The sequence below is a fragment of the Lepisma saccharinum genome, chromosome 13, assembly GCF_977018435.1.
Source record: "Lepisma saccharinum chromosome 13, izLepSacc3.1, whole genome shotgun sequence".
Taxonomy (NCBI): Eukaryota; Metazoa; Arthropoda; class Insecta; order Zygentoma; family Lepismatidae; genus Lepisma; species Lepisma saccharinum.
The window spans coordinates 63341384-63354867 of record NC_139241.1 but is presented as its reverse complement, the minus strand read 5'-3'; the positions used below and the strand labels follow the sequence as shown (position 1 = coordinate 63354867).

The window sequence follows — 13484 nt, the reverse complement described above, 5'->3', positions numbered from 1 at the left end:
ACGACATACAGCCCCAATTCATTAATGACCCACCACCGTGTTTAACTTTTGGAATTGTATTAATGAGATCATTGTCTTTATTTGATTTTCTCCAGACCCTATTTATCCCATCTGACCCGTATATATTAATCTTGGACTCGTCTGACCATATGACACTATCCCAAAATTCCTGGTCCTTGTGGATGTGCTCTTTCGCGAATGAAAGTATATTCCTGCGATTCACCATACTTACATACGGCCTTTTTTGTGGTATTCTGCCATGTTATCCATGCTTCCACAAGGCACGTCGGACAGTTTGATCGGACATCATCTTGCCAGCAACATTTTCTACTAACGGTCGTAACTGAGGAACACTTAGTCGGGGGTTTTCTCGCATTCTTTTTAAAATAAAGCGTTCATTACGTTTATTCAACCTTCTCTCTTTTGGTTTTTTCGGCACATTCTGTGCTGAACCATCCTCTCTAAATTTGTTTACTATGTATTGAACTGTGGAGTGTGATTTATTGACTGTTGGTCCAATTTTTCTTAACGAATAACCTCTAAGGGCCAAATTATAATAACATCCTTCAGATCGGAACTAAATTCCTTCACCTTGCCCATTTCGAACACTCTGATATATAGACGATAGGCCTACAACAATACTTACGCCAGCATTCCGCTTGACGGGGAGAGCGCCTGCATGTTCAAACTTGTTACGAAGTTGCAAACTGCACGAAATCGCCCGAATAGCGGTGGCGCTGTATGCGAGGAAGATTGAAGCTCTTGCCTGTACGAATAACAATGTTGCATGAAACAGCGTGTTTTTCTCTTTTCACTCAAATTATATGCTCTTTTTATACATTTTGAACATACAATTTTATTGACATTTGTTGTTGAAACCTTCATTAACATTAATTTCCAGGTACATATGAAAATGATTATATTTACTAGTAGATATGACATTTTTTCCTCGGAAATTCTATGTGTACGAATAACAATGTTACATACTGTAAATGAATTTCTGACGCCTGTATGTTCAAGTAAACATAATGTAAATTTTGGATATTTTCGTCTCATTTGTTCTCCTCTATGTTAATAGTGACGATGAGAATGTATGGAGAATGAATTAAAGAGGATCAGGAAACATTGACATGACCACAATTAGGTCACCTGGCTTTGTAATGTGTTAGGATGACCACTACGGGGCTTTCAAGAAGAAAAAAATAGGTAAAGGTGACCTATCTCATTCAGTGTGAATACTTCGTATCCTAGTTTGTTCTACCCACCTTTACGTGATAATTGAACATAGGATCCTTGTTTCGGACCCTTCTATGATGGTAACACGAAAGGTTACTATGTAACATATAAATAGGTTATAATAAATATAGTTGCTCGAGAGAATAGAATACCAATTTTTAGGCGCAATTTAGCTCTTTTCTGCCACTCCAAAGTGACAACACTGGCCTGTTCCGCTAGACCTGGAACAGACATGGCCCCCGCAATAACCCCATAACACTCTTTGTCCTAAACCCAAAAAAAGTCTTCCCTTGCATTGTACTCTCATTGTCCGCCCTCTTCTCTTGTTATCCCTTCAGGGTAAACGAAACTGTCTACCTCTTCGCTTGTGTCGGCAGCATAAAAAATGTCTGCTTGTAACATCTATTCGACGACAGTGTTAACGCATTGAATAACGTTTCAACAACTTTTATTATTTTTTTAAAAAAAAATTGCTGTCACTTGCCACTGCTAGTTGCAAAGGAAAATAGAGTTGAAAACATTTTAGAAATTTTTGTTATTAAAAGGAAACATGAAAGACCAAAAGTGGGCCCTACCTTACTGATGATTACACTTTCACTCAATTAAGAACTCAATTGTTCTTGTTGTTCTTGCATTTTAGTCCAGCACTTTCTTGCATAAATCTGATCGCTGCACACGACACGAATCACAAACAAAGCTCTACCGCCACGAACCTCGCGCTCCGAGCCACGTTCCCTTGTAGCGTCCTGAGCAGGAGGCAAGTTTTCACAGAGAGGGGAGAAGCGATGGAATCCCCGTTGACGATAAAAATAAATTATTCTATTTCCAGTGAAAGTAAAACTACTTTGTAAATATAAGACGTAACTAGCATTTTAATTTACATAATTTGATATAAAGACTTACTTTAAAAATAGAAGTTCTTTAGACTTTCCGTTTACGCTACGGTGTTGGGTGAATCGACAAGACCATCAGCACTCTGACCAGAAAACCAAGTCAGAACTACAGTACTCCGTAATTTTCAATTTCACTTACACTTGTCGATGAAAGGAAGGAAAACCTAAGTTTCGTACAAAATACGGAGAATGTACAATGAAATAGAAACCTCTCTGCACGAACACAGACTAATGTTTATAAAAAAAGCTGGTACACCACAAATTTCCAACCCAGGTGGAAATGCAGTGTTGCTGATATTCTGTTCGTCCTAGTGGGTAACACCGCGAGGCCGGCCTCAGGAGCACGTTATAAGCATACGTACAGTACTAGTAAGATTAGGCTTCCCGCATATACGACCGTACGACAGAATGTGAAGAGAAGAGGCCCCAGCAAATGTGCCTCACTCCTTGGAAAGTTCGTATACTGGACAGGGTTAGAATTTTTTTGTAATTATCATAAATGAAAATTCCAAACTTTTGCATTGCGTTTCATATGTTTTGACGAAATAAGTAAATACACCTTTAAAAGAGTAATGGTGTGGGTAGACCCGGCCTCCTTTCCTCATAGGACTCTTCGCCAAGTAGAATCTAAGAGTAACAGGACAAAATTATATTCAACATGGAATTAGTTTTCACATCTTTTTTGCATTATTTCTTCCAGACGGTCAAGAGCACCTGCAGGGTGGCACAATGGGACATTGCCCCCCTCGATATCAAAATTTATATAAATAAAAATACATTTCGTAACGTTCGCAGGATCTGCTTTTTTTAGTCTTGTCAAGTTCAGAGCTGTAGCTAGGGGGCGGCGGGAGTTGGCCCTGGGCGCCGAACGATGTAAATGAAGAAAATTGTAAAAGACAATGCCATGACGCCCCATAAATTTTCTTGTGCCATATTAAATCTTTTTTTTTTTCAGTTTGCAAAAATTTGGATCTAAAAATATTGTTTCTCGCTTCGCTCGCAATTTTCTTCTTTCCTGTAATGCATTGTAAATTTTGAGAGAGAAAAGTTATGAGTACTAAGTACTTCAGAGTCCTGCTGACTCCATTGTCGTAAATGAAGAACGCAATTGTTTGGAGGGAAAAAAGCGCGGCACATTTCGGAGACAATATATTTATCTTTCGTTATGGTGCCTCTATGTTGCTATATATACGCATGAACGCAATGAAACTAAAACAGTGTGATAAAATTAGGTTTTTCTTACCCAACTGAACATTCATCAATGCTTTTGGCCCTTTAATCAGAGGGTCTGCGCACGCCTATGAACTCTTGGTACTACATAGTTCCTCGCGTTTTTTGTTTTTTCTTTATTTATTTTTATTTTTGGTGTTTGGGGAAATAGAGAAGAATACAGACTTAATGTCTCACCAGTTTTCAAACACTAAATACCCAGGAAACAACTTTTACGTTCACAGCCAACACCTCATGGTCTGTGCCGCAGGCTGCCTATGGCTTTGTTTGCAGCTACCTTCCTATCCTGTAGTCTCTTACCTCATTAAAAGTGTTTCCAACTCAATATCACTTCCTTCTATAAAGAGGCGCGATGTTCTTTCGATTTTTTGTGTACTAGAAGATAAGAGATTTGAACGTAAGGTACTTTTAGTAGTTAACTATATTTTCCTTCTCCCAATCTACCCACAGGTTGTCCTTCCGACAAAGAAGAGTACAAGAAATGTGGCTGCGAAATAACCTGCGACGATGTGGCCTCCAATACTTCATGTAAAGACCCCTGTGTAGACGGCTGCTTCTGTAAGGAGGGATTCGTCCGCGAGACTACAGATGGCCCTTGCATCCCCGAAGAGGAGTGCCCACGCAGTAAGTGATCTAAGAATTAATTTACTTCCTGAAATGTGGTATATGCAAGTACACGAAGCTTATTTGCTACTCATTCATATTACTTATTCCATTACTCAGAAATTTCACCTATTGAATAGGTGTGTTATATTCCTAACATAGATGTAAGGGAAATTGCATCTTGGAACAAAAATATACAATGAACTATCTACACATCAGAGGGATGATATCACTATGTTACTTCCATACCCACATCCAAATATGTATTCAACGTAGTAATGGTGGTGTACGTGGGACGTGGCAACGCCGCGTGCATTGACTCGCAGTGACAGCGCACATGCTTACAAAAGAAACAGGTATTGTTGTGAAACGTACCTTTCTACGAACGTTACTCCTGTTCTTCTGCTCAGCAAATTTTGTTATTACTTTTTCGTTGAAGCCCTCTTTGTTTGAAATGTATTCTATCTCTATTGTAAGCAAGTGCCAAGGCATTTGGTCTGTCTTGTCCCATTGCATTTCTTAAGCAGGTTTTAATACACTTCAATGTGCTGAAACATCGTTCAGATTCAGCTGTTGCCACTGCTTGTCATTTTTACTGTTTCTGAAAAGGTACCCTCTAAATAATTTTAAATAAAAAATGAATGCAATCTACGGATAGAGTGTTTTTCAACTCTTCACTACAATAAAGAACACGAAGTTCCCTCTTTAGTTTTCCCTCTTCTATGATGGGATAATAAATCTGGGAAGATTGTTTAAAGATTGTTCTCTTTCATTATGTCCTCGTAGAGCAAGTTCATGTTGACACAGAAATTTAAGCAATCGATAATTCTATTTAATATATGCCTATTTTTCCGGACAAATTCATTGTGTCTTGTAATTGACAGCCTATGTCCTTCATCAATTTGTGTTCGAACATCAACCCTGCCAAACTCCCTCAAACATAGAGACTGAAAGCCACCAAAACACTACAGAACAACACGCGAGATCGAACGCGACGCAACGGAGCTAGCCCCGAATCAGCATTCAAATCCATTGCACTCTTCCCTCCTCTCTCTGCTAGCATGTGACCTTCACTGTAGCGTAGGTGGGTGTAGGCCACGCCTTCCTTTGCGACGTGCCCCGGAAAACGATAATTGACATCAATGCCGCTAGGAGCGCTGTCGTATCCATTGCAACAGACGATGAATTTACGTGGGTAAAAATCTCCTTTTAAAAGACTGTGTGATAGTTATGTGTTATGGTGATTGATAATTACGTAAATACGTCCGTTTTTCTTTAGAGGCTAAGCCCTGGAAGCCCCAAGGGACGAGACGCCACTGGTGTGTAGTACATGTAAATTCTGCCGCTGACCGGCGGGGTCGAGTGATTCACGTCAGACACTTGCTGTACAGAATGTGAGCGGTGCACGACGTTTTGTGCAGGGGGTGCTCGTTCGGCGGCGCAGATCGTATGCGCAGTTGTCCGTGGATGCATGACGTCATCGTCGAAACACTCGGCACGGAAAAGGCTGGTTCCTTATGCAAATATTGAGATATTTGACAAAGAATATCTTCTAAAATATAGTAGCAGGGGAAAAGTTACAACTTTCACTTTTAAGATTCATCCTTTCTAATCGATTTATCACAAAGTTGATTCAAATGTGCAAAATGGTTTTCAAGAAATCGTGTTACGAAGGAACCCCTGTTTTGTTCTCTCCAGGCTTCCAATGTAAGGGAGTTTTAACTTAAGCGCGTTGGATTTCTTTTTGCTGTATGTTTTGAAATAAGATTATTTTGTTCTTGTCAACTGAAATCATGCCTAAATGCTATGGAAAGCTGTGAAAACTATTATCAGAAAACTAACGGAAGAAATCTAAAATATCACAGCTTGATTAATATAAAAAATGCGGAATGCCCATTTTTGTGAAAAAGGCATTGTGCATATCTAAAAGCAGAACTTTTTAATATTGTATGTAAATGTAAGGGTGTAATAAACGTGGCTGCTTTCCGTAAAATATCACTGCACTCTCAACGTTTCTCTTCTGTATTTTCTTTGACGCCGTCAATAGCTTCAACACGTTGTTTTTTTCAATAGCTTCAACACGTTGTTTTTTTATATATATTTGTCACATATTTGTTTTAATTAGTATTCTGCTCGTTCTGGCACCTGATCGCAGCAGCTAGGGCTCAAAGGACAGTGCAGTTACACCGAAAGAAGGCTCGGATATGGCAGGCTTCAGAAGTTAACTCATCCAAATTAAATTAAATAAGTATGTGCTCTCTCTAAATTTAAATCATAGTTCACAAACAATTTGATTAAAAGTTTTAAAAGTATCTGTTTTATTTAATAGCGTATTAATTGGTGCATTCTTCTCCAGCATAGCTATTGGCAGTGACCACACTACAGGGGGGGCAGGAACGACCCCCTATTCTCGTTCGACAATTTCTCTCTCTCTCTCTCTTATCTGCCCCCAGTAAAACGACAAAAATAAATAAATGAATGGATGCTCTTTTAGCCAAAATATGCATTTTTGTGTCGTATGTAACGGAATAATAAACATGATTGTCCCGGGAAAATATGACTTACCCCTCCATCTTTACTATTGCGCCGTCACTAGCTACAACATATTTTGATTTCTATTGTTCCCACATATTTATTTTAATTTTAGTATTGTGAATCATATTCCACTGTGTTACCTCACGTAGCCACCCCCCCCCCCCACACGTACGATTTCAGTTTAAGTTTTAGACTAAGCTTGTCAAATGTCCACTTATATCTTTGTATTCTTGAGCCATTTTAAAAAAAAAATTCGTCCCTTCTTCTGGACTATTTCATAGCAATGTTTTCCCACTGGAAGCCCCTTTACAGATCGAAATCCGGGGCTATAGCCTTCCCAAGCCACCGTCCCCTCCAAATACTCTCTTGGCCTTATGAAAGAAAAATATATGTATTTCTACGAAATATTAATTTGACTTGGCAGTTTCTTTTTTTCGAACAGGAATAAGTTTTAAATTTTAATAGCTTATAAATTTACACTAGCAATTTTGAGTAAAGGTTTTGCGTAACTCTAAAAGTAGGCTACATTTAGAGACTGCAAGGTTAACTCTCGATATATATCAGATATATTAATAATTTTCATCACAACGTCTTGTAATAATTATTTGTTACTTCAATAATCTCCTCGCAAATGTTTCTCGCATATTAAAACATAGATGCCATTTTCTGTTTATGTCCCTGTAATGCTGACCTCCGTGGCGAAGTGGTTAGCACAACGCTTTACGATGCCAAGGGCCCCCAGGTTCGAATCCCCGCCCGGGCATGGGTCTACTCTCATTTCTTCAATTTCATCATATCATCACGCATCCTCATCTTTGCGATTGGCCATATGTGACAGATAAGCGAAATAAAATAAACTAAGTCTATTAATCAATTATTTTTTTAAACTCTTTAATTCTTCTTTAGCATGTCACGTTTTTGTTAAAATTATATTACGATTTGTAAAATGACGAAATTCTAAAGGAGAACACGTAACTTTCTTTGTAGCGCATCGGTCAGAAAGTTTCAGGAATATGGATTTTCCATATACATTTTTTCACATGTACTTTGCACCCTTTTAAAAGTAGCGCGTTTTCAATTATGTTACTAATCATTAAAAGGATGCCTCAATATCATCTTGGAGGATGACAATTATTATTTTCCCCCTCCTAAAGGTAATAATATACTTTCGCTCTTTGAATCTCCCATATAAATGCTAGGGGCCGTCTGCTTCAGACGAGCTCACTGCTTCTCCGGTGACGTCACGCGTTCGTGCAAGTTCGGCAATCTTCGGATGGCTTTACCTAATCTCTATCTACCTTGGTTTTGCGTGCAATCCGTGTTTCGAAGGCTGGCTGTTGGTACTCGTAAAGCTGTAGTATTCGTGTACTATGTTTACTTTCTATTTCCTTTTGTGAAATAAATCTGTTGTTCAGCATATGGGCTTTCTGTGCAGTGAGGTGATACGATGTTGCCACGTTCCACGTACATCTTTGCTCCGTTGAATAAAAAATTGTATAAAATCGGTTTCGCAACGTGAATTGACTAATAATTGATTTTAAAAACAGATATAAAGAGTTTCAAAACAAGACCAATATTGTATTTCTAGGACTACTTAATACTAAGAAAAAGTTGTTTCGCAAAATTGGTAAGAACAGTTTTTTATAAATTTTTAAAATCTGAAAATTTAAAATTGCGTTTAGAACCGTTCTGTCTGCACCGCACTAAAATTTCATCACGATCGGGCCACCCGTTTGTTGTTTACAGAATTTCAAAGAGGGACCGTTTGCAAAAGTAAAAAAAACAACTTACTTTTTATGTTCTCACGACCATAACAAATCCATAGAAGGCTTACTCGAACAAACATTTGGTTAGCATTGATTAACGCAAAATTGAATAAGTTACATTTTTAATGTAACTCGTTTTTATGTAGGTCTACTGGTTAATTTTTAATTGGAGTCCAAACTCGAATATCTGTAATTTCTAATCCGACAGTAGTCATGGTTTTCCCTGACCGTTCTTAGTTTTTATAAAGCATAACTTTATTCTGAGGCATTGTCTTTAGTGTAAGTGTAATGCAATATGTCTTATTAAAGTACTTATCTTTTCCTTGTTTTAGCGGCATGTCCCACAAACGAAAAGTACTCCGAATATGACGCTGGCTGCCAACCAACATGTCAAGAAATGGACGCAGAATCGGAATGCTCCCCGAAGTGCAAGCCAGGCTGTGTGTGTGCGAGAGGGTACATCAGAGAGTACCCAGACGGACCTTGCATACCAAAGAAACAATGCAGAAAACGAAATCGCAAACGTGCGTACAATAAGCTATCCAGATAAAATATTTTAACAATATACACTGTTACATTAAGAAACAAGTATCAAAGTGATTCATCGATTGGCTGATATAAGAGTATAATGATTTCTTGTGCCATTTACATGAGAAGGATGGGAATTCCTATACTGGCATCTAGGGTAAATTTAACCCCTCACAGGAATGTTTTTTTCCACAATAAAAATATAAAGAGTCGTATTTGTATTGAAAATTCAAATGTAAAGTCGTTGATGACGAAAGCAATGCTCCTTGTTTGTGTCATCAGAGAAATCAACCCCACAGCATACATGTGATTATTGTGGTTGATTGATTTGTTTTCTTTTATTTCGCTTTTTTGCAATTTTTGGCTAATCGCGACGATGAGGAAGAAAGGTGATCAGATGAAATGGTACAAAGAAATCTAGGCCCAATTTTAAGTAAAAAGGGAAATTCAATGAAGAATATAGAAATTGACGGAAAATTTGAAGTTGTCGGACTTCTGTTTTTATTTTATTTGCAAACCTGTATTGGTGTTCTATTTCTATTATATCTACTTGATCTAGACGGGGTGTAGGGGAAGCGGGGGCTAGTTGCAACAGGGATAGGTTGCAACACTCTTAATATCTCCTAAACGTGAAGAGTTACGAGAACGAACTTGCCCTTCGCGCATGCGAATTTTGTGGAGGAAGAAACGTTCTAGATTGTTGGTGCACGCGAGCTGATAACAGTTACAGGAAATAAGAATTACTGTTTTCAGACCAGGTGAGTAAAATTTGAAGAATTTATTTTGAAGTGACTGGCGACTAGGACAAGTAACTGTCGTTGACTATGTTGCTATTAATGATACACATGTACTTTCACCTGTAAAAGAATAACAGCCATGTTTACAATGAGATTCATGTTGAAGACATTTTCGTCCTTTTGTTAAGTAAACTGGGTGAGGGGTAAGTTGCAACAGGCATATGAAGATGATGGAAGGGAGTGGGTACAGTGTATAGTGTGTGACGGGTGGGCACATTTCAAGAAATGTGTGAATGAAGATGCGTTTTATGTCTGTCATCATTATTTCTCAAATTAAAGTGTTTTTTTGTTTGTTTGTATACTCCTTTATCTACATTTGTAAACCACAAATATGTTAAATTTAGGTCTAGGCCTACTTGAAGTTTAAAATATTGTTACAATTTCAGCATATGTTGAACAGTTTCTAACATAATATTCATATCGTTTTTTGTATCATTTGTTAAATAAATTAAGATTTACGTTCTTGCTTTCATTTAGGTCTCCATGTCTTGCAATATGCCCCATCCACTGCTGCAACTTGCCCCGCATATGGGGCAAGTTGCAACAAAAGTTAGGTGTTTAGAAATTTTAAATTTCCAAGAAAAGTACATGAGTGTCGAGGTTCTCAAATTTTCTGTGCAAGTGAAATGTATCCCGCCTTTCAACTACAAAGTTTCGTTGACGAATGTTGAAAAGCAAAAATTATACAATTTTTTGAAGTGGAAAATTTTAAAAGCGTTGCAACTAGCCCCCGCCTCCCCTATATTAAATATATACAATAAATAAGAATTTTTTAGGTAAACCAGATCAAATCTGGAAGCACGTCATGATAAGCAATTCCATTCATTTTTCAGCTTGCCCACCGCACGAGAAATTCACGGACTGTGGCCCTACTTGTATTGTCACGTGCGAGAGGCCGGAACCCAAACCCGGATGCAGGCAGCGCTGCAGAGAGGGCTGCTTCTGCGACGAAGGATTCATCCGCCAGTACGCAGGTGGTCCCTGCATTCCAGAGGGCGAATGCACCATATCACAATGTGAGTTGAGTATATATAAAATTATCCAAGTTGCAGGCACGTATCTAGAAATATATTTCGAGGGGGGGTACGAACCAAGTGTCTCAAAATAATAATAATAATAATAATAATAATAATGTTTAAATTAAAAGAATTATAACTATATAAAATTAATTCAAAATAATTATAATATTCAAATTATATAATATTATATTTTTATTACATGAATAGGTAAAAAGACGGGTTAAGGATAGTGATGTAACAGCACGTATTCATTATCTAGTTTACATATAGCTTACCATATATATACATATAGTTTACCGCCCTGGCAAGAAAATTAATGTCAAATAGATAAAGAATTGAATATTTATTGAATATCAGAAAAGATGTTAGATCTATTTGACGAAAAGTAAAGATATTGGTAATATTTTATGCATATTATCGTAAGTAGTAACATATCTTGCATAAATCTTCTTTGGTACTGTCATTTAAAGTCGTATGATACAAATATAATCTTTGCCTTTCAATTAGTTCGGCTGAAATAAATAACCCTCGATTAAACAAGTACATTTTAATTATTTAATTTAGTTATTTTATTATTTTCATTATTTCATTTGAGTACTTATCAAGTCTTTCGGGGGAGTCTGGACCCCCCTCCCCTTAAATACTTCCTTGCCAAGTTGGGTGGACTTACGCTTAAATCTTTCACATAAATGATACCAAAAAAAGGCGTCCGATTAAGACCAACAAGACTAGTTTTAGGGAGGAATTAATTGTCGGTAGACTTGAAAGAAAGGATTAATTTGTTTCATTTACTGATTGATCTTATTTATTTTACTTCGCCACATTTTGGTTGAAGATGAAGATTTACGGTGCTAAAATTGAAATAAAAATTGCGAGTGCGTCAGCACTTAAGATATTTGCACCCGTCACTTTATATGGAGCCAAGCCCCTTACCGTAGGTACACTTCTCAACTTCTTATTTGACCGCCCCGAAAGAATTCTAAGTCCGAAAATCGTAAACTTAGCAACATTGCACTTCAGCGCCAGCTGAGAGTAGCCAACTTTGAGTTCGTCATTCAACTAGACGAAAAACGCTGCGGTGAAAGGATTCCAATTTCGCACATTCCATGAACTTATAAACTATCAATCGCTAATATAATACACACTGAAACTGAAATAGTAAATTGAATAAGAATAAGAATGAGAATCGTGCGAAATTGTAACAATTCTGCGTGCTCGACTTGATATCACATAGGTTTGAAACACTGAACAGGGGTTTTCTCCACCTGGAGTAAATCGCCATCAAGTTTGAGTAGAAAGAGGCAAATTTCTGAGGAGTTTATGCGACATTTTATTTACAATGCCCTGCACAATATCGAACAGATCTAAAAGAAATCATTTATTTCACGACTTGTGGAGAAAACATGCTGGAACACAGGAAGATCGATTTTATCATAAACATCTACGTGTTTGTAAGGGAATGTTGTCATTAAGTTAACGTAGAGCAGTTGGTTAGACGCTGGTATCCATATTTTTCAACATACTGGAAAGGTCGCGGGTTCAAATCCCACCCTCTATTTTTTTTTTTTGTGTGTGTGTGCTAAACAGAGACAATTGATATTTCAACACTGTAAAATATCCGATGCACACTTCAAGGGATGTCTCTTCTGCACATTTTCTCCCTAAGAAGGTTAATGCTTATTCAGTTGCTTGCCAGGATTTAAGGTTAAAACTTTTTGTATTTTAGCTATTCGTCATAAGCTGAGTTAACACACATTATGACTAATTTACATATAATATATATGCATTCAGGATGCTGTAGGTAATGGTATTTAATCCTGGGTTCGAATCCTGGTCAGGCATGGGTGTTCTTTGTAAGTGTTCCTTCATCAATTTCATCATCCCATCACCCATTCTCATCTTCGCGATGAACCAAAAACGTCACAAAGGCGAAGTAAATTAAACCAAATCATCAATCAAGTAATGGAATTTAAGATAAGTATTGTGTACGCTCTTCACTCCACAACTAAAATATTAATTATTTCAAAATACTAACACACAAACACACACAATTATAATAGGAAATAATCCACTACATTGATGTATTGAATTTTTGTAACGAACGGGAGAGTTTAATGTATTCAATTCGCTAAGATTGGTTATGTGATGTCGTTTATTTAGTAATGACTGTTCTTGTTCCCCTCACTTCGATCTTCCAATGCATCTAAATCTAATAATAAATCCCCAATAAACGTAAGTAAATACCTTTTGCGACCGAGGCCGATGCGATAAAAATCTACTAATAACTATTTATATATTACGTGACATCTAATAAATGCAAAACTTGAGAATGATCATTAATTCGGCACTGCTTTATATCCAAAATACTTGTCTAATTTCAACAAAATAATACTGTTATTTCAACAGAAAGTATATCTAACGAACTTTCCACCAAATTCGCAATATTCAAAACAGCCACCCTCAGACTTGCTTATACGTTACTTGATTCTGCCATTCCACGTGGCACGTGATTCAGTAATATAATTGAAATAGTTTCCGAAAATTCTAAACGCTTCATCATTACTGCCACCTCCTGATATACACAGAGAGATCATCCAAGAACAGTATATATATATTTTACGTCCGATGCCATACTCCTTCCGAAAATAAAATTCGGCAGCATGAGGAATCGCAGTTACGACCACGCTTGCCAGTAACAAGCACGTTATCCGTCATCCCTTCAATCCCTGAAGATAAAAGAGCTCTCGAAACCTCCGAAGCCTATCCAGAAATAACCTCGTTGATATCCCGGTAAATCCTCTTCATCAAAGTTCGCATGAGTTTAGGCAAAATTTGAGCTAAAATACACTGCAAAATACCGGGCATTTGTGTAGAGAG

The 13484-nt window shown here is 37.4% G+C and overlaps 1 protein-coding gene across 1 annotated transcript in view; it reads left to right on the top strand.

Moving 5' to 3' along the window:
• LOC145996791 (zonadhesin-like) overlaps nt 1–13484 on the top strand; it is a 55457-nt gene that overhangs the window by 23968 nt on the left and 18005 nt on the right. The window contains exons 13-15 of the mRNA XM_083133325.1: nt 3810–3983; nt 8596–8787; nt 10422–10604. Of these exons, the coding sequence (XP_082989451.1) occupies nt 3810–3983; nt 8596–8787; nt 10422–10604 (549 nt within the window). The remainder of the gene's footprint in view (nt 1–3809; nt 3984–8595; nt 8788–10421; nt 10605–13484) is intronic.